We start from the raw sequence: 18,623 nt of genomic DNA on the forward strand, positions 1-18,623 counted from the left end.
AATGGCTACCTCTGTAGCGCTGCGACGCGTCTCAGCTCCTATGGGCTTGGCACAATTGGTGGCCCAGAGTAGATGCTTAGCAAAGACCCATTAATGCTTATTGCCGCAGAGCTTCATAGTACTGAGTAGGCAACCGCTAGGGGGCGAGCTGATGCGGGCCGAGCTCCCTCCTGCCGCACTTCCCTGCCTATCGCCGCGCGGGGCGGGGCCTGTATGTCACAACCGACTCTAGCGCCTGTCCGAGCGCTGTTTAGGGGAGAGGTGGAGCTTGGCTTCCGACTGTGGGCGGAAATTGCCGAGAGTTCTCGGCGAGCTCCGACTAAATGCTCCATCACCCGCAAATAGGCGGGAGTAACCGAAAAGCTCCGGAAATGCCCGAGCTGCGGCGTTTGTGCGTTCGAGGGTGGCACGCGGCGCAAGTTGCCATGGAGCCGGTCGGACCTTGTGGTTTCTGCCCGGCAGAGGAGATCCAGCCAGCGAGGTACATCTGCCCTCGTTGTAATGTGCCCTACTGCTCGCTGCGCTGCTACCGGGCGCATGGCACCTGTGCCGAAGACTTCTACCGTGACCAGGTGCTGGGAGAACTCCGCGGCCGCAGCGCCTCGCCCAGCCGCCTAGCCAGCGCCTTACGCCGGCTGCGTCAGCAACGCGAGACCGAGGACGAGCCCGAGGACGCAGGCCTCAGTCCTGGCCCGGCGCCCAGCCGCCTCTTAGGACTCTGGGAGCGGCTGGCGCCCGCCGAGAAGAAAGCCTTCGAGCGGCTGCTGAGCCGTGGCGAGGCCGGGCGGCTTCTGCCCCCGTGGCGGCCGTGGTGGTGGGTACACGGGGCCGCCGCGCGGCTTCTCGAGGAGCTGGATGATGCCCCGCAACGTGACCCCGCGGAGTTGGAGCCCACCCCTGCCAGAACGCCACCGGAACCCGTGAAGGATGCGGAGCCCGCGGCTGACGTGCGAGTTTTCGGAGACACCTCAGGGGCCTTCGGGCCCACCGTGCCCACCCGGATCCCCACGCTGGCCAGCCTGAGCCGCCGCGGGATCTCGCCGCTCGTGCGTTTCCAGCTGCCCAATGTGCTGTTCGCCTACGCTCACGCCCTTGCTTTGTATCATGGAGGTGATGATGCGCTGCTTTCCGACTTCTGTACCACGCTCCTCAGCGTTTCTGGAGCTCTGGGCGCCCAGCAAGTCTTCACCTCTGTGGAGGAAGCACTGCAGGCCGCAGCCCATGTGCTGGAAGCTGGCGAGCATCCCCCCGGGCCCCTGGGTACAAGTGGTGCCATGCGCGAAGCCGCCCGCATTATGCTGGGCGAAGGCCTGACTAACCAGAAAGGGTACACGCTGGCAGCACTGGGGCACCTGGTGCAGACTCTGGGCCGGGCACGGAAACAAGCTGTTTCTACCGAAGAGAGAGGTCGCCTGTACCGGGCACGGAAGAAGTGCCAGTTCCTGCTGGCTTGGACCAACGAAAATGAGGTGGCCCTCACACCACTGGTGCTAGACTGCGCCAGGACCCACCGAGCCCATGCTGTAGCAGCCGAGGAGGTAGCAGCCCTCACTGGGGAGCTAGAGCGGCTTTGGGGAGGCCCCCTGCCACCTGCCCCGAGGACTCTCATTGAGGAGCTCCCTGGCTGAACTGGGGACCTCTTGTCATTAATAAAGCTTTGACTGGTCTGCCCTGTCGGCAGTGCCCATTTCTGAGTGACAGCTGTTGCCCCACCCACCTTCAGACTCTTGGGCCCACAAACCACATCTGTTTCTCCCTGATCAAGGCTGATCTGGCCGGATTTTAAACACCTCAGCCCCACAAAGGGAAAGCAGTAGCACCAAGGGTTCCAGATTATTCAGGGAGTAACAACAGCCTCTCCATTTCATTTCTGGGTACTTGCTTTATTTTCTTCTTACTCCAAACCACCTGTCTGAGGCTGTTCATCCTTGCCTGTTGGATGGAACTCAGGGGCAGGGTAGGGTGCAGGTCCTTGAGTCCCACCCAGGTGTGTGAGCTCCAGGCTCCTGCTGCTGGGAGTGCCCCGACCTGAGGTTAGTGGGGCTGCTCAGTAGACGTAGGGCACGATTCGGTAAGGTACACGCCGGCAGTACTCGCGCCAGGCCAGACCATACTTTCGCAGGCACAGCTGCTCATCCCGGGCCTCACGGTGCACCAGGAGCAGAGTGAAGTAGAGGACGTAGAAGTAGGGCAGCAGGTGGGACACTCCTATGGGATGGAGGGCCCTGTGATCATTCTACCAGCCCCTTAATTCACAGAGGTAAACCTCATAGCTCATGGGGCACTGAAGCTCAATGGTAAACGGCCCAGGGTCTGCAGCAAGGTGCCAGCAGTACTATGCTGGGGAAGTCTGCCCCAGCCACACAGTGAGTCCATCCCCAGCTCCCTGACTACCCCCTCCACTGGGGTGCATCCCTGTTCATTCCAAACCCAGACTGGGCACCCTGTGGCCAACCACTTCTGCCCCTCACACATGGGTGGTCTCCACCCTATGTCCACCCAAGTGACTCACCACAGGGCAAGGACCAGGCCACAGCCATGATGAGGTCTCCAAGGTAGTTGGGATGGCGGACCATACCCCACCACCCAGACACCAGCAGCTGCCGCCCCGTGGCAGTAGGGATGGTCTCAAGATCTGGGGAAAGATGGGTAGTGGGATAGGGAACCCCCAAGACACCCAACTGCCCTTCCTCACGGCACCCAGGAACTCAGCTCACCAGCCACTCTGGGGTCAAAAGGATTCTTTCGGAAGGTGTTTTTCTGGGAATTAGCTCCTCGGAAAATGTAGTAACCAACAGCTGGGGGAAAGTGCGAGCAGGTGGTCAGGGTTGAGGGCCATAGCCTTTTACCCACCCATGACCATCTGCCCACAGCCCAGAACTAGTCTGCCAGGAGACCCAGTAGCCAGTCCCAGCTTTAGAGAAGGACCTGAGGCTTAGTTCCTACGTGGTGGGTGTTGAATGAAGTAAGTGACAGGGGAGGGTGAACGGTGCACTCAGCCTGCTGCCTGACTGACCATTGATGAGGCAGATGACTGAGGCCATGGGCAACCCCAGGGGCTGTGGGTGGTACAGCAGGAACTGTGCCTGCAGGCTGTAGGTGAAGGGTACCCAGGCTAGGTCCCCAAAGGCCAGCATGAAGCCAAACCCATCATGTGTGAAGTCCATGGTGGTGAGGACAGCCTCCTGCAGGGACAGGACCCAAACACAGTGGCTTAATCCCCACGAGGCACCTGAGATACCCTCTGCTACCTCCCCACCTGGTCCGGCCTCACCTCATGCCAGAGAGCATCAGCCACGTAAAGTAGCTGGAAGCCATTGACCAACCACATGGCCAGTGAGGGACTCCCTCGAAGTTCTGCTTCCTGCATCATCAGGGCCAGGTTGATGAGGACCTGGGGTGGTGGGGAGAACAGGGCAGTGTGTCTGCACAGAGGTGGCAGCATGTGGGCAGAGCAGTGGCCAGCCTCTCCCCTTCTCGCTGTCAGTCACTAAGTCCTCAGCCCTTCTTGAATGGCTCCAGCCCCCAGACTCGGGAGTCGAGAGACTGCCGCGGCCACTGTCACTCGCCGTGTCCTCTGATGCTCCCTCGGGGACAGCAGCACGGGGTGCAGCTGAATGCTTCAGGCTTGAGGGTCTTATCCCAGCTTTGCCACTTAGGCCAGGTGCTTACCCTTCCTGAAGCCTACTCTCACCCCCATGTGTAAGGCGGAGGCCATCATGGAGCTAGCCAAGGGCTCACTGCATGTGAAGGGCTAAGCACAGTATGTCTGGCACATAGTAGGTGCTCAGCAATGGTTCACTGGCAGCCAGCTTATGCTTCGCACCCCCGTTCTGGGCTTCTGCTGTCATTAAGGTCACCACTTCTAATCCTCGCAAGAACCTTAGGAGGAAGCTCCTACTTTATCCCATTTCCTATGAGAAAATAGCTTTGGAAGCAGGATCCAGATCCACCATGGGCACTTGGCACTCCTCCCACGTCTGGATGAGGTAGTTTCCAGGGTGACCTGAGGGGTCTTGCCCAAGAGACCCATGAGGAAATGCCACAGTCCAGCATGGGTGATTACAGCCAAAACACACAGCTGGCACATCATCAAGGCCACCGGTGATGGACGGGCCGCTATACCCCGTGAGAGGCTCTAACCTCTGCACTGCTTTGACCATTCCTGTGCAAGCAGCATAGGATCACTCTCTCCTCTCCTCAAAATAGATTCCGTGCTTGATTGCTTTTTTTAAATTGCACCTGCTCTCCTTACTCCCTCCCTGCTATGCTTTTTCCATAGCACTGAGCATCCTCTGACATACTATGTATATTTTACTTATTTTTTTGTCTTTCCTACTAGAATGTAGGCTTCATGCAACATTTTTCTCTTTTGTCTCCCAGTACCTCAAACAGTGCCTATGGCCCATGGTGAACTCAACAAATATCTGTGGAATGAGTGAACATTAATGATTTAATCTATGCAATACTGGCCGGCCCTGCCCAAGCACTGCTGACCCATCCCACCCCTCCTCCTGGCCCAAGGCCCACTTAGCCATGCCCAGCATACCCAGCCAATGAGGCCAGGCCGCAGTTCACAGAAATATTTGAAGTCAAAGGAACAGACACGTGGGTTGAGCTCCCGTCCCAGGAAAAAGTCGTAAATGGGATTGCCTGGAAAATAATGGAGGGTGAAATTGCAAGCAAGCACTCCCATCTGCCTCCACCCACACCCACCCTATCTGGACTCCTCTCACCTGAGTTCCCCCCAGGTGCCAGGGCGGAGGGAGAGGCTACCAGAGCTTTCAGAAAGAGGAGGAGGCTTAAGGTGAAAGCAGTGAGGATGGCCGCAAATGCCAAGGGCAGGAGCATTTCTGGGAGCACCCCCAAGGGCAGCCCGGCAAACATCCCCAGGCCCACCAACAGGGCTGTCAGCACCAGAGCCTGGAAACCTGAACAGCAGCACACAGTGAGTCTAGGCTGTGCGCCCCTCCACCTCCTCCACCCCTAAACACACACACAGCCCAAAGCCCAGGGAGGTCATGGACCTTGCTCCCAAGCCACTAGGCTGACACCTTAGCTTTCAGAGGATCACCCCACCACTGATCTGGTGCATAGAGTAGCAGCAAATGCTGTTTTAAGTAGGGATGGAGTGACAAGAGGCATGGACGACATTGAGATCCCCTGCGTCTGTCCTGAGCAGAAAAGAGACACATAACGGAGACTGGGGTCCGGGGCTGATCTACACAGCCTCCCCAGTAGGCCTGCAGCTCCACCCCCATACGCGCAACGACCATGACCCCAGGCACCATTAATGGGGTAGCGCAGGCGACTCCTGTCCTTCAATTCCTGCCCCTCGGCCACCTGCAGGAACAAAGGACCTCTGATGAGGGTTGAGGGCGCCCTTCTTCTCGCTGCCCGTCCCTCCGCCCTCCTTCCCCGCGTGTTCTCCAGCCCAGGCCACACCTTGCGCGCCGGCAGCAGGTAGAGCGCGGCCTGCAGGCCGAGCCAGGTGAGCCACAGCAGCAGCGCCCGCGGGCTCCACAGCGCCTCGAGTCCGGGCAGGTACGGAGGTGGGCCCAGGAGGCGCGCCGGGCCCGAGCGGGCCACCAGGAGCAGGTGGAACGTGGTAGCAGGGAGCAGCAGCATCAGAGCCGCAGCGCCTGGGGAAGAGGGGCGGCCGCGTCGGGCGGCGGCTTCCGAACCCTCCGACCCCCGCAGGCGCCTGTCGTCGCCAGGGCCCCCTCGGCATTCCCACCGCCCTCCGCCATAACCCGTTCTCAGTCCTCAGCCCTGGTCCCTGACTTCCATGTTGTCCTCGTCCCTAGCCCCCCTTGAAGACCCTCCCTCGGGTCCCGCTACTCCGTCCAGTCCTCCACTCCACAAATCCCCACACTGCAGCCCCACGGCTGGTCCCTCTCCAGACACTCCCCAGCAAACCCCAGCTGCCCCTGCCTCCGGATACCCCTCAAAACCTTCCATCCTCAGATCCTGCCCCGATCCCAGCTTGTAGCTCGCACCCGCAGCTCCCCTCGCCGAGTCTCTGTCCCTGAGTCCCCCCACTGCCCCATTACCCAAGGGTCCCCCGAATTCCAGCGGGGCCCGGGAATCCTGAGAAGGGGCCATGGTCTCCGCGCCGCCGGGGGATAGTAGCTCACATAAGTCCCTTAAAGAAACATAGCCCACCCCATCTCCTAGGAGATGGGCTCGGTGACACGCAGGACCCGCCGCGCTGCGTCCACACCTGTCTCGGCACTGCTCTGGGACAGTGACCGCTCTTGTCCCACGATCTTAAAATGGACCCACCCCCGGCCCATCCTGGGGCCAGCAGATCAACCAATCGGCTCTCGGCCGCGAGACTGCACACCGCCTCCAAAGCCGCCTCTGTAGCCATGGCGGCACAACTCCACCCCCCGCAAGTTCCGCCCCTGTACACTAGAGGGAGGAGATTACACGTCTTTATTAGGCGAGTCTTGAGGCAGGAGGACTAGAGCCGCCAGGGCGGGAGACCAGGGGATGGGAGGGTGGCGGCAACAAAATAAGCCCCCCTGCACTGCAGGCCCGGCCTAGCCGCGCTCGCAGATGACCTCGACAACACTGGGTTCCATGGGCACTGGGTCTGGGCAGCGGAGGGCTGCTGAAGCCACCACCTCGTCCAGCAGTAGATGCACAAGCTCCTCGTCGGCCACGAAGCGCCACAGGTAGAGCTGCAGGAAGTGACAGTCCACCTGCACCTGCTGCAGCCCGAAGCGCCCAAAAGTGCGCAGGCGCACACATTCCAGCAGCGTCTTCAGACTGATCTTGATGATGCCCGTCAGCACCGACACCTGCAGCAGGGACACAGGATCCCTAAGGAGTGCACCCCTATTCTAGGCAGAGGCCAGAGAGACAGCCAATAGCTGCGATGGCACGGAAAGTCCCAGGACCCACGTAAGAGGGAGGGATAGGTACAGTGTTAGTACCACCATCTGGAGGGCAGCATCAGCGGCAGAGGAGGGGGTCAGCACGGCCATGGGGAGCACAGAGGCTTACAGAGTTAGAGGGAAAAAAACTACCTGGTCCCTGAGAGTGGGCTGGGTTGGGGGAGAGACCATGACATAAATAGGAATCCCTGGGGATGACCCAGGACTACTGTGGGGACAAGGTCAGGGCAAAAGAGGCATACTACATCAGCACCCACACCCAGGCTGGGAGCGTGCCAAGGTCAGGGCAGAGAGCCATGGGATGGTGATGGTGGGGCTCTGCATGACCACTCACTTCTAGAAACAACCCACAGAGACTGAGGGGACAGAATCCTAGGGCTCCCTGAGACAGTTCAGCCAACCTTCCCTAGGGCCCCTGGAAAGCAGGGTCACTGGGGCTTCAGACCTTGTTGAACTCCACTGGGCTGAACACATCAATACGTTCAGAGAACAACTTCTGGATGTTGCTCAAGAGATTGGTGTCCATTGGGGCACTGGATGATGGGAAGACAAGCAATCACAGCCAACCCTGCACCCCCATCCTCCTATGTCCACTCCCCCTGGGGCTACCTTGGCCAGCCAGACCTGGGAGTATAGCTGGGTGCATAGCGGCCCTGCTGCCGGGAGCTGCTGTACACGGAGAAGGTCCTCTTGCTGGAGTCACTACTCTGGGCCTTGCGAACACCCTCTTCATACAGGAGCCCCACCTGGTGGTAGAAGGAGACACTGCAAGGAAGCCAGAGCATGGGGAGCCTCCAGTCCAAGGATGTCATTACGCTAATTTGTGACAAGCATCAGGTCTGTCACGAGAATCACCAGGTAGTCAGGACCTGGTATCTAGTTAGTACTCGGTTACTGTTTATAGCACCAGTGGAGTGGGGCAAAGGTGGGACACAGTTGGTACTGAGGCCCAATCTTCAGCAACAACCCTGCTTGGATTTTCTTGGGTGACTCTGGGCCTCAGCTTCCTCATAGGTGAAACAGGGCCATGAAGGCACAGTCCAGGGCTGAGAAGGTTAAGCGGCCACAGATGCAGGCACTACCCAGCCCTTGATGTCTTGATCCTTGGAGGGTTGTTCCCCCAGCAACCCCCACCTACATCAGGGCTCCCCTGGCCAGCCCAGGGCAGTACCTGCACATCGATAGCTGTCGTGTCCTCCACCACCCGCTTCATGACAGCACGCACGTTCCGGGGCTCCAGGGTGCTGAGCCAGTCCCGGGTCTCCACACTCTTGCGCAGCATCTGTGATATGACCAGGCCCTGTACCTTCACGTAGTGGGTCAGTAGCCGCCGTGCTGTCTCCCTGGCCTCTGCACACAGTGTGCTTACAGGCGTCACTGGAGACTGGTCCTAAGCCAGGGACAAGGGAAGAGACAGGCAGTGGGTACTGGAGGCAGCTGAGAGGCCACTGCCAACCAGGATGGGGGCAACAGCTGGCCTGGGTCTGCCCAGCTTCCTGTGCTCCCAGCACTACCATCCCCTACCCTGTCATGAGCTAGTAGTTCACCTGCACCAGAAACTGCTCATCAGTGAGGGTAAGGATGTAGGAGATGGTGGCTGTCTCGTAGTCCAGGCAGAGGCGGGAAAGGAGCAGGAGCAGGGCAGGTGGTGTGGCACCCCCCTTCTCCCCAGGATTGTCACAGAAGCTCTGAGCCATCTGGCACATGGAGCGGATAAAGCCCACGATGAGGCCCTCACGGACACCTTGGCTGCAGAACTCGCCCTGTGAGGAGGACAGGCCCAGATACACAGCAGGCTCCCTCTTCCAGGCAGGGGCCGTTAGTGACCCTCTGCTGGGACCCACAGTGCCCCTGTTCCCTCTCCAAGGGACAGCTTCATCCTACGTTCCAAAACCCCAGAGCAGCTCTCCTGCTTGGAGGAAGGAGTGCAGGGGGGAAAAGTCAGCACTGGGGACCCTGCTTGGATGCCCTCGGAGCCTTCCCCAGCCCTCCAGTCTGTGCCAGCCTTCCTTGCGACCGCCTGCAACCACATCCAGAGTGCTGGGGGCAGGAGCTGTGTGCCCCGGTAGCTGCCAAACTGCAGGATGAATAAAAGAACGCCCGGGGGCAGGCCATACCCGGAAGTAGGGCTTGTTGGAGAAAGAGACCTCCTTGGCGGTGAAGAGGTGCACAGCAGCCAGCGAGGCCTTGATGTGGCCCAGGACGGAGCTGGCCACAGTGGCCAGCAGCTCAGCCAGGCCGGGGCCTTCCTTTCCAGCCAGGCGAGGCGCGGCCAGCGCCTGCCGCACATCGGTCAGGCAGCCCAGGAAGGCCAACCGCAGGCCCTGCAGATGGTGACCCAGGCGCTCACGGGCTACTCGCTCCACGATCTCCGTGGCAGCCTCGGCCAGCCCGGCAGCGGCCAGCAGGGCCCCGGGCGCCCGCAGGCGTCTGTGGAAGCGGTCCAACGCCCGCACCAGCAGCGAGTTGTCTCCGCCACCCTGTTCCTGTGCCAGACGCCGCTCCACCAGCACAAAGTAGCGGCTGCCCAGCTCCCGGGCGAAAGCAGCCAGCTTCTCCGCGCCTGCCGGGCCCTGGGCTGCAAACAGATCCTGGTAGACCGCCGCCACCTGGCAGAGGCCGCCTACGAAGCCGCTGCCCCCGCGGTCCGTGAATTCTAAGACGTCGGGAGCCGGAGGGGAGGGCCCCAGCTCCGCCTGCAGGCTTCTCAGCTCCTCCTCCAGGCGCCCACGGGCATGCGCCAGGAACTCCTCGCACAGCTCCTCAGCCGGCTCGCCCAGCGCCAGCAGCAGCTCCACGCACTCCGCCTGCTCTGGGGCGCCCGAGCCGCCCTCCCTGCCAGGAGGGAGATAGATGGTGGTGAAGGGTGCCGTGGGGAGCCAGGGAAGCGCTGGGCAGGCCCATAGGCCGGCGCTGGGGCGAGGGCCGGGGTCACACCTGAAGCGCTGCCGGAGCTGCTGGGCCAGGCGAGCTGTGATGACCTGGCAGTCATCCTGGATGGCGCGGAAAGAGGGCAGGTGCTGGTACTGCTCCAGGACGGCCCGCGCGCGGCCCTGGTAGCGGACCGCCTGTCCGTAGGCGCCCAGCTCCACGCACTTGGTGAGGCGCGAGGGGAGCTCGAAGAGGAACTGCAGCTTCCGCAGCAGCGCATGGACCCCTGGGAGGCAGGGCGGCAGCGTTAGCCCCAAAGGCCCCACGGGGCCGCTCCAGCGCCTGCTCTGGGGCGGGGCCCACCTGCCAGCTTGGTGATACGCTCGTGGCGGTCCTGTAGCGTGGCGCTGATGCGTGCGCTGAAGTCCGTGATCACAGCCATGTTGGTGGCCAGCCGGTCCATCTCATCCTCCATCTTCCGAAAATCGTTCTTCATCTTTCGGATGGTGTCTGGGCGGGCGAAGGAAAAGGAGATAGCTGGGGGCGCAGGCAGAACACTCAACTCGGTCCACGGTCCAGATGTTCTCACACTCAACCCCTTCCCAAACGTGCCTGAGGCCTCTTCTCCAGGGTCACTGTGATCCCGTGCGAATAGGGCTGCAACGCTGCTTGGCCAGGGTAAGGGAGGGGCATTAGGTCAGCGCAGAGGGTGTTTTCTGAGCACCCCTTGTGTACCCCCAGCTCTGTCATGGTGGGGAGACAGCCCGTGGAGCCGCAGTCCCTGCCCTCAGATGTCCAGATCTGAAGGAGGGCACAGGGCACCTGGCAGGGCAGGGACCTATATGCTCACTTCCAGAGGCGGCTCCGTGCCTAGCACACTGCCTGATACAAGGGAGACATTATTTGTTCAACCTTTTCTCCTTCCCTGACCTCCCAGACCCTTGCACTCTCACTTCTGGAAGTATGGTCCAGCCTCCTTGAATGCACCTTATCTTTTGCCCTGACAGAAACCAACCTAAGGAGGCTGTGCTTCCTTTCACACCCACGTGCCCCCAGGCCATGCTAACATTTCTTAGATAGTTTCTACTCCTGCCTTCAAGACCCCAGCTTCTTTGAAGACTGTGCCATCAAACTGCACCCCTCTACTGTTCTCTTTGCCACACTTCTCAGTTCCTGATCACTGTCACCTCCTTATGGACCTCAACATCATCTACACATTCTTTCTTTTAATTGAAGTACAGTTGATATACACTATTATACTGGTTTCAGGTATAATATACTGTGATTCAACAATTACATGCATACAATACAAAATGCTCACCACAGTAAGCTCTGTCATCATACAAAGTTATGGCAACACTACTGACTATATTCCCTATGCTGTACTTTTCATCCCCGTGACTTATTTATTTTAGAATTGGAAGTCTGTCCCTCTTTATCCCCTTTACCTATTTTTCCCAGCCCCCCACCCCCAGTCTTTAGACATTCTTGGCTCTTGCTCGACCATTTGCTGACCTCAATACCAGCCACTCTTGCCTCTGCCCCATCTGTGCCACCCTCCCCTTGCCCTCACCAGGGAGTGCCTCCTCTGAAATCTCAGCCTCAAGCCCTGGCACCCTCTGACTCCGATGACTCACCCTCTACTCAGAGAATCCTTCATCAGACCTCTGGGCCCGCAGACCCTCACACTTCGTCACCAGTCATGACCCCCCACAGCTGCACATCCCTCCTTACTCCTCATGTTGTGCCTGTGCAAGCCCCTTGCCTCTCCTGCCCCCCTCCCTCCATTACTTGTTGGTGAAACCCCACTGCAGGTCAAGCCCAACCAGCCACCTACCCTGTGCACCTGCACAGCTCAACTGGGCCACAAATCATGCCAACTGGCCTCCCTTTAAATTTATGGCTTTGAGTCCCAACATGGCCCACCCATCCTTCCAAACCCTTTGCCTTCTCACTTTCCAAATAAACATTTCTTCCTCAGTCCTTAAAACTCCAATACATTCCCCCAGCTCTCGACTGGTGACTCTGCCTCACGTTTCACAGAGCAAATACAAGCCAACATCAACTCCCTCCAAATCTGCAGAGTGAATGGACAGATCTGCGCCTTTTCTCCCTCTTCCAGGGCGGGGTGGGGGTCTCATCCAGCCCCTTGGCTGTGGTAACTTGGACATTTCTGCCTCTCGTTCTGACCAGAGCCCTGCGGGATGACCTACTTAACACTCTGAAGTGGACAGCAAACAGGTGGCCCAAGTATGACTTGTCCAAAACAGAATTCTTGACTTTCCCCCAAACTGTCCCTGCACTAACGATTTCCATCCTGGCTCCTGGCCATTTCTGGAGAGGCATCTTTGATTCTTCTCTTTCCCTCACCCCCCAGTTAGTCCATTGGCAAGCTATGTAAGGTCTGCTTCCATCGTTTTCTTTCCAAGCCACCATCATCCTTGTCCAACTACTGACATTTCCCAACTAACCTCCCCAGTTCCACTCCTGAACTTACCATCAATTTTTATAAAGGAAAGAAGGAGGGTGAAGGAAGAACATCTCTCTCATCGGAGACTTTGGTTCACCTCTATCAGTCCATGACAGATCAAGTGGACTATGACCAAGAGATGCTACAGAGACCTAAGTAACTAATAAGGTAGACTTACTTGATTTACATTGAATTCTTTTTCAAGATTCCATAGAATATGCCAAAACTTTTCCAAATATAAGGTCATATAGAAGATTTCAATAAATTTACAAAGAAAAGACATTATCATTTGGAGAAAAAAATAAAACCTCCTTTTTACTCAGCTATTGGATCAAAAAGGAAATCAAAACAAACTGCAGCATATGTAAAAATATAACAATGAAAACGCTATACATTAGAACCTGATAGATATAGCTAGAGCAATGGCCAGAGAAAATCAATCTGAAATCATTATATTAATAAATGAGAATAAACATTCAACTCAAAAAGTCAGAAAAAGTACTACAAAAGAAAGCAGAAAAGAGGAATTAATAGAGCTAAAAGCAGAAATTAATACTTTTTTAAATGGGAGAACTAATGAATAAAGATCAGGGCCACTGAAGAAAGAATAAAAAACAACATATATAAAATGTTGGCTAACCTCATTTTTAAAAAGGGAAGAAACAAACAAAATGAGAAATAAAGGGACAAATAATCACAAATATGCAAATTAAGACCCACAAGCTACAACTTGGCTCAACTCCATGTAAAGATAGTGAAAACCTGGATGAAACACATAATTGGCTACAAAAATAGCATTTCCCTAAATGGATCCCAGAAGAATAAAACACATAAACAGTGAATAGTGAATGCTGTCAAAGACAGGTTCTCCTTCCCCTCCACACCAAAGCGCCAGGCCCAGAGGATGCCACTGGGGCACTGCCGTAGCTCTGCAGGGCCGCTCACCCCAATGCCTGTGGAAGCAGGACTCAAGTGAGAAAATCAGAAAAGGTTCCCCTTTAATTTGTAGAACAAACACAACACTGATATGAAAACGTGACCAAAATAGCTCAAAAATGAAAATGACACCCTGTCCATCTCTGTCATTACCATCCTAGCGTGAGCTCCCAGAGTCTCTGGTCTCCTGAAAGGGCCTACTCCAGCCACCTCTAATCCATTCCTCCTAGAGCAGCTGCAGGGAGCTTTTCAAAACACAAATCTACCACATCCCTCATTGGCCTAAGCCCCTTGATTGGCTTAGTGCCCTGGTGATAAAGGCAAAATTTCCCAACATGCTCTGATAGGTTAAACTCCACCACATGCAGCTGCCTAACTGGCTCTGCCCACACTCTGCCTTCCCTCCCGCTACAGATGAGGGGCTTTTGCAAGGCCATGCCCCACTTCTGCACCACTAACAAGCAATCCATGCTTTCTTCATTTAGCTTCTAAGATACCAGTGTTCCTGCTGGTCCTCAATCCTCCCTAGATGCTTCCTTTGTGAGATCTTCCTTCTCATCAAGATTTCTGATTGTCAGGATGTCCAGGCTGTCCTCAGACCTCCTCTACCCTCTGCATCTTGCTACCCTAGGAGATTGCATCTTGTTCCATGTATCTCAACTCCAGGCTTCTCTGAACTCCAGATCCCTTGACTAACTATTTCAAATTCAAATCTGGATCATTCCACTTTTCCACTGCTGCTGCCCTGACCCACACCACCAACATGTAGTCTGGACTCCTGCAATGGCCTCCTGTTGGATGTCTTAGTCTATTCTCAACAAACTAGTCATTTTAAAACAAAAGTAGCTCACTCCATTCTGCTCGTTTCATCTCACTTAATAACCAGCAGGCTCCTCACACCCCTTACAAGTCCCTACATAATCTGGCCCTGCTAACCCTCTACTCTAGTCCCCAACTCTCCTCCCTGCTAAATTCCCCACTACACTTGGAATACACCCACATGTTCTCAAGCCTCTACCCATGCTGCTTCCTCCCGGCCTCACCTATAGCTGGTTCTTTCTCATTAAGGCCCTGCTCAAATGTCACCACCACCGAGGGCCTATTCTTGTGGTCTATTCTCATATTCACCCAGCTAAAGGCAGACCCCACACACACATTCATCTTTTCCTCTTCCTCTATTTTTTAGTTCTAGCACTTGCTACCACTGTTATTTGTATATGAATCTGTTGTCTGTCTCCCCAGCTAGGATGTGAGCTCCAGGCAGGAGCCTGATCTCTCTGGTCCACTGCTATGACCCACGTGCAGAACAGCCCTTGGCAGAAAAAAAGAGACAGAAAGAGATAGAGAGGCATACGATGACTATTTCTTGAATGACTATAAGGTTTAACAGTCTTTACAGTTTTAGACCCCTGACTCCAACCCTCACTTTATAATTTTCTCCCTTTTTCTTAGGAAAAAAGATAAAATACCATACTACCCCTATTAAGGAAGAGCTAAGTCAAAATATTATACATATTCTAACAAATGGAAAATGCAATGTTTGCAAAATTCCTGTGAGAAATTTCTCAACAAAGAAATGATGATTGCTACTTGATAGAGGTATTAGCAAAGTCTACTCATTGAAACTGCTTCAGATCAGATAAAAGAATAATGACTGTGTTACTATACCTGCCATTGTGATGCTAAGAGAGACATCAGAATGAGCCCCCCTCCTCCTGCAGGTTCATGGGACATTCCTATGGTGTACAGATAGACCCTTGGGAAATGCTTCTAGGACTAAGTACCCTGGGTCCAAAATTATTACAGAAGATAATGTGGATGACATTGTCTATCATGGTCTCAAATAGAGAATAAAGAGAGACAGAAAGGGGGAAAAAAAAACCTTTACATGATCTTTGTGTCTCTTAATGACATAAATTTTCTGTGTCTTGCCTAACTTAAAAAAGAGAGAGTTAGAAACAAGTCCGTCCTCAAAACAGACCTGAACCAGAGAAGAAAAAAGCTACCACTAATGAGAGGCACCCTTAGTATCAGGGAAAAAAATGCTTCAGATAAATTCATCAAATCTTAAAATTGTATTTTGTCCTTTCTCCCCTCAGTCCTCCAAACAACCCTCTGAGAGCAGCTAGTACCTCTATAGTCCTGACCATAAAAGCTGAGAGGTGAGAGTGGATTAATGTCAGGGCAGGACTGGAATCTGGTCTTCTCCCTCTAAATCTCCTGCTGGTTTCCTCAACCCAGGAGGAGGAACTGGGTTAGAGGGACTGTGAGGGGTGTGTCCCAGTGGGAATCACCTGTGGCTGAGATGAACTTGTTGTAGTTCTCATAGACCAGGGTCTGCATGTCGCTGTCTAGAGCCCGGATCTGCCGCACCATATCTGTTTCACTGTCCATCAGCTGGGCCAGGGGGCACTCTCTACGCAGCTGGAGGAAATTGTGTGATTAGTGTTCAGGTCAGGGGGCACTCATATCCCTCAGCCTTGCCCTTAACTGGTAGGTTTTCAGTGTAAGAAAACCCTGATCCCACCCGTCAGGAATCCCAGACTTGGACCCTGTAAGTGGCATAGCTCAGGAGTTACAAGGTTCGACCCTACTGGGGATTTGTCTGCATTTGAAATTCTCAGACTCGGCCACAGCCGGGTCCCGAGCCGGTCAGAGCCTGGGCCACGCCCTCTACCCCAGGCCTAACGGAACATCAGTCCAGGAGACCTCAGACTGCAACAACTCAGGCCAGTCCTAACCTGCCCACGCCCCCTTAGACTCCAGCTCTGCCCCTACTGCCTGTCCGAGGGCCGTCCTGGCCGGGAGTCGTCTTCGTTACATGAACCCCTGCTTCCCTCACCCCCGCAACAAAGTCGGACGCACGATCTGGGGGTGCAAGGTAGCGGGGACCTGGTCCCCCCACAACATACACACACCTTGTCCAGATACACTTCCGGGTCGAAGTGTGCCCCGTTGAGATCTGTCGGGTCCAGGGGGTCCGACCCAGTGGGGCGGCCCCCCACCTCCCCCTCCGAGAGGCCGTAATAAAGCTTCAGCATTCCGTGTGCCTTCCGCCGACGCTCCGGGGCCTCCGCCTCGGGGCCCTCCGGGGAGTCCCCAGGTCCAGACCCCGGGCCAGGGCCAGCGGTTGCCGCTGCCATCGCTCCAACTGCAGCCCACAGGCGTGAGGCTGGGAAGGCGACCGGGAGGAGGCACTTCCGGGAGTCATAAAGTTGTTGTTGAAACGAGGCAGTCCTTCAGGTGAAACGTCCCCCCGCACCCTGGGTCCTTAGAATAGTGTGTTCCTTGCAGCTTTCCTTCCCGAGCGAAGAGGTTCCGGGAGAACCTGGGTTCCCCCAGCTTCTCAGGTGGAAGATTTTGTGGAACTGGTCGGGCTGCTGCCATCCCAGAAGGAACGGGGTTCGTGGCTCCCAACCCCGCAGCCCCTCAGGCCAGGGCCAGCAGAATATGTCCCTGGATGCAATGGACAGAGCACAGGCGATGAGCTGAGAACCTGTGCTTGGCATCCTGCCACTGCCCATTACCTGGGCAGCGGCTCAGTTTCTCCCACTCCTAAAATTGGGGTGCCAACTTCACCCGGAGGCTGCGAGGATTAAATGCGCGTACAGTACGCCGTGCGGGGTGCCTCTAGCGCAATGTTTCTCCAGGCTTGGTCCCTTGACGTATATCCTGCCTGCAAAATTACCTGTGGTGCGTTATGGGACTCTGGGCTCCCCCGAGACCTAGCTTCTTTTTAACAAATCCCCAAATAGTTCTGGTGCACTTAAAGATACCATGCCTGGAAGACAAACTCACAAATTTTAAGTGACTGATGGGATGTGCTGAGGGGGTGGGTGGAGGTGTTGAGGATGAGTCTCAGTTTTCTAATTTGGACAAAGGTGCAGCTGTTCACGGAAGTTTTAGAGGACAGGGAATGACATGGGGTTCAAATTGAGACACGCTGAGTGTGAATGGAGAAAACGACTTTAGCAACGGTAGCCCTGGAAACATTGATCACCTCTGATGGGCTGGGCAAGAGGGGTTGAAATAGAAACAACAGGGTCTTGAGGGCCAAACCTGTTATCATAATGGTCTGTGAGCAATGAATTTTTTTTCATTTTTAAATGGCTAAGAAAAAAAATGAACGACATATCATGACATGCGAAAATTATGTGAAATTGATAGAATCATAGAGTAGATCTTAAAAGTTCTCATCACGAGAAATTTTCTATGTATGGTCACAGATAACTAATTATTTTGAAGTACAGTCAACCCTTGAACACCATGGGAGTTGAGGGTGCTAACTTCTCTGCCCTCAAAAATCCACCTATTTTGTCTCCCCAAGAACTTAATGAATAGCCTGCTGTCAACTGGAACCCTTACAGATAACATGAAGAGTCAAACAACATATTTTGTGTGTTAAATGTATTATATACTGTATTCTTACAATAAAGTAATCTAGAGAAAATGTTACAATAATAATAAGAGAAAATACACTTAAAATACAGTATTGAAAAAAAAACCCACATATAAGTGGACCCGAGCAGTTCAAACCCATGTTGTTCAAGGGGCAACTGTATATACAAATATCGAATCATTGCGTCATACACTTGAAACTAATATGTCAATTATATCTTAATTTTTAAATGATTTTCATAAAATCATGAATTGTGTGAAATTATATGTTTACAGTTTTATTTGAACACAGTCATGCCCCTTTGTTTACATATTATCTATGACTACTTTGGCACTACAACAGCAGAATTGAGTATTTGCAACAGATATTATATGGCTGGCAAAACCTAAAATATTTACTATGTTGTCCTTTACAGAAAAAGTTTGCTGACCCCTGAATCTGTGTTCAGCGATGTGTGAACTATGTTTAGAAGGGTGTACAGAGACTGTTCAAAAATACTTAATGAAGATTTCAGCCTATGAAGCCATAATCTTCAAAACTGAAGAGTATGAAGATTTAAACCTACTCCAAGAAGTCTATAAACTTAAGAAGTTACACAGAATACTGTTAAGAAAAATTATCCACAGCTTAGAAAAAAGACCAAGAATATAGCTAGATGTTAGCTAGACTTAGGATCATTTTGTCTTTCATCCCAGTGTCACACGGGGGCATTGTTTCACAAGCAAGCCCACCAAGGATTATTTAATTACTACAGGAACGTACATTTGATTTTGCTATTTACTATTAAGGGTTGACACTGAAATTACAAGTCAATATTGTCTAGGAGAGATGCAGAACATTTATATCCAGTAGGAAAAATAACCTCAAAAGTTGTGATTTTTATTGCCCTGCAGAACATCAAGTAATTTTGTATCTCACCTAGTAATCATATTCTAACACTCCCCTTTCAGTGCCTGTCCTATCCAGCTCCCCATGATGTGTAACCACCTTATTGAGGGAGACCCCTCACTGATGAATTAGTACATCTTAGTTATATGTTCATTCT

General features: G+C 54.1%; 3 protein-coding genes across 6 annotated transcripts; 1 reads left to right on the forward strand and 2 right to left on the reverse strand.

The window, feature by feature from the left end:
- Positions 1-254: 254 nt before the first annotated feature.
- Positions 255-1,689, forward strand: ZNHIT2 (zinc finger HIT-type containing 2). Its single transcript, XM_036928418.2, has one exon. It carries the CDS (start codon positions 324-326, stop codon positions 1,626-1,628), a length of 1,305 nt encoding a protein of 434 aa, XP_036784313.2. The 5' UTR covers positions 255-323; the 3' UTR covers positions 1,629-1,689.
- Positions 1,690-1,862: 173 nt separating this feature from the next.
- Positions 1,863-6,388, reverse strand: TM7SF2 (transmembrane 7 superfamily member 2). 4 transcript variants are annotated; one of them, XM_036928363.2, is made up of 10 exons: positions 6,166-6,388; positions 5,446-5,642; positions 5,289-5,343; positions 4,737-4,931; positions 4,550-4,653; positions 3,275-3,394; positions 3,017-3,185; positions 2,718-2,798; positions 2,513-2,635; positions 1,863-2,208 (listed from the first exon to the last, which is right to left on the reverse strand). In XM_036928363.2, exons 1-10 carry the CDS (start codon positions 6,371-6,373, stop codon positions 2,048-2,050), a joined length of 1,413 nt encoding a protein of 470 aa, XP_036784258.2. In that variant the 5' UTR covers positions 6,374-6,388; the 3' UTR covers positions 1,863-2,047. The 4 variants fall into 4 exon arrangements, with proteins under 4 accessions (XP_036784258.2, XP_036784273.2, XP_036784263.2 ...); XM_036928378.2 differs by having other exon boundaries at positions 6,138-6,275; XM_036928368.2 differs by having other exon boundaries at positions 6,054-6,261.
- Positions 6,389-6,423: 35 nt separating this feature from the next.
- Positions 6,424-16,400, reverse strand: VPS51 (VPS51 subunit of GARP complex). The gene is made up of 10 exons (XM_036928042.2): positions 16,098-16,400; positions 15,474-15,603; positions 10,137-10,283; positions 9,840-10,059; positions 9,020-9,737; positions 8,450-8,665; positions 8,074-8,292; positions 7,527-7,648; positions 7,348-7,435; positions 6,424-6,806 (listed from the first exon to the last, which is right to left on the reverse strand). The coding sequence occupies exons 1-10, from the start codon at positions 16,320-16,322 to the stop codon at positions 6,546-6,548; spliced, it is 2,346 nt and encodes a 781-aa protein (XP_036783937.2). The 5' UTR covers positions 16,323-16,400; the 3' UTR covers positions 6,424-6,545.
- Positions 16,401-18,623: the final 2,223 nt, after the last annotated feature.

Source organism: Manis pentadactyla, chromosome 9 (assembly GCF_030020395.1).
Source record: "Manis pentadactyla isolate mManPen7 chromosome 9, mManPen7.hap1, whole genome shotgun sequence".
Classification (NCBI taxonomy): Eukaryota; Metazoa; Chordata; class Mammalia; order Pholidota; family Manidae; genus Manis; species Manis pentadactyla.

What these genes read in the sequence shown, in the direction of transcription:
- ZNHIT2 (XM_036928418.2), top strand. Translation starts at nt 324, where the DNA reads ATGCTCCATCACCCGCAAATAGGCGGGAGTAACCGAAAAGCTCCGGAA.
- TM7SF2 (XM_036928363.2), bottom strand. Translation starts at nt 6,373, where the DNA reads ATGGCTACAGAGGCGGCTTTGGAGGCGGTGTGCAGTCTCGCGGCCGAG. An exon ending in ACCTGCTGCCGGCGCGCAAG is followed by an intron (nt 5,344 to 5,445) that starts GTGTGGCCTGGG and finishes TTGTTCCTGCAG; the next exon opens with GTGGCCGAGGGGCAGGAATT. An exon ending in GGCCTGGTCCTTGCCCTGTG is followed by an intron (nt 2,209 to 2,512) that starts GTGAGTCACTTG and finishes TCCATCCCATAG; the next exon opens with GAGTGTCCCACCTGCTGCCC.
- VPS51 (XM_036928042.2), bottom strand. Translation starts at nt 16,322, where the DNA reads ATGGCAGCGGCAACCGCTGGCCCTGGCCCGGGGTCTGGACCTGGGGAC. An exon ending in CAAGTTCATCTCAGCCACAG is followed by an intron (nt 10,284 to 15,473) that starts GTGATTCCCACT and finishes TCGCCCGCCCAG; the next exon opens with ACACCATCCGAAAGATGAAG. An exon ending in CAGCTCCGGCAGCGCTTCAG is followed by an intron (nt 9,738 to 9,839) that starts GTGTGACCCCGG and finishes CCCTCCTGGCAG; the next exon opens with GGAGGGCGGCTCGGGCGCCC.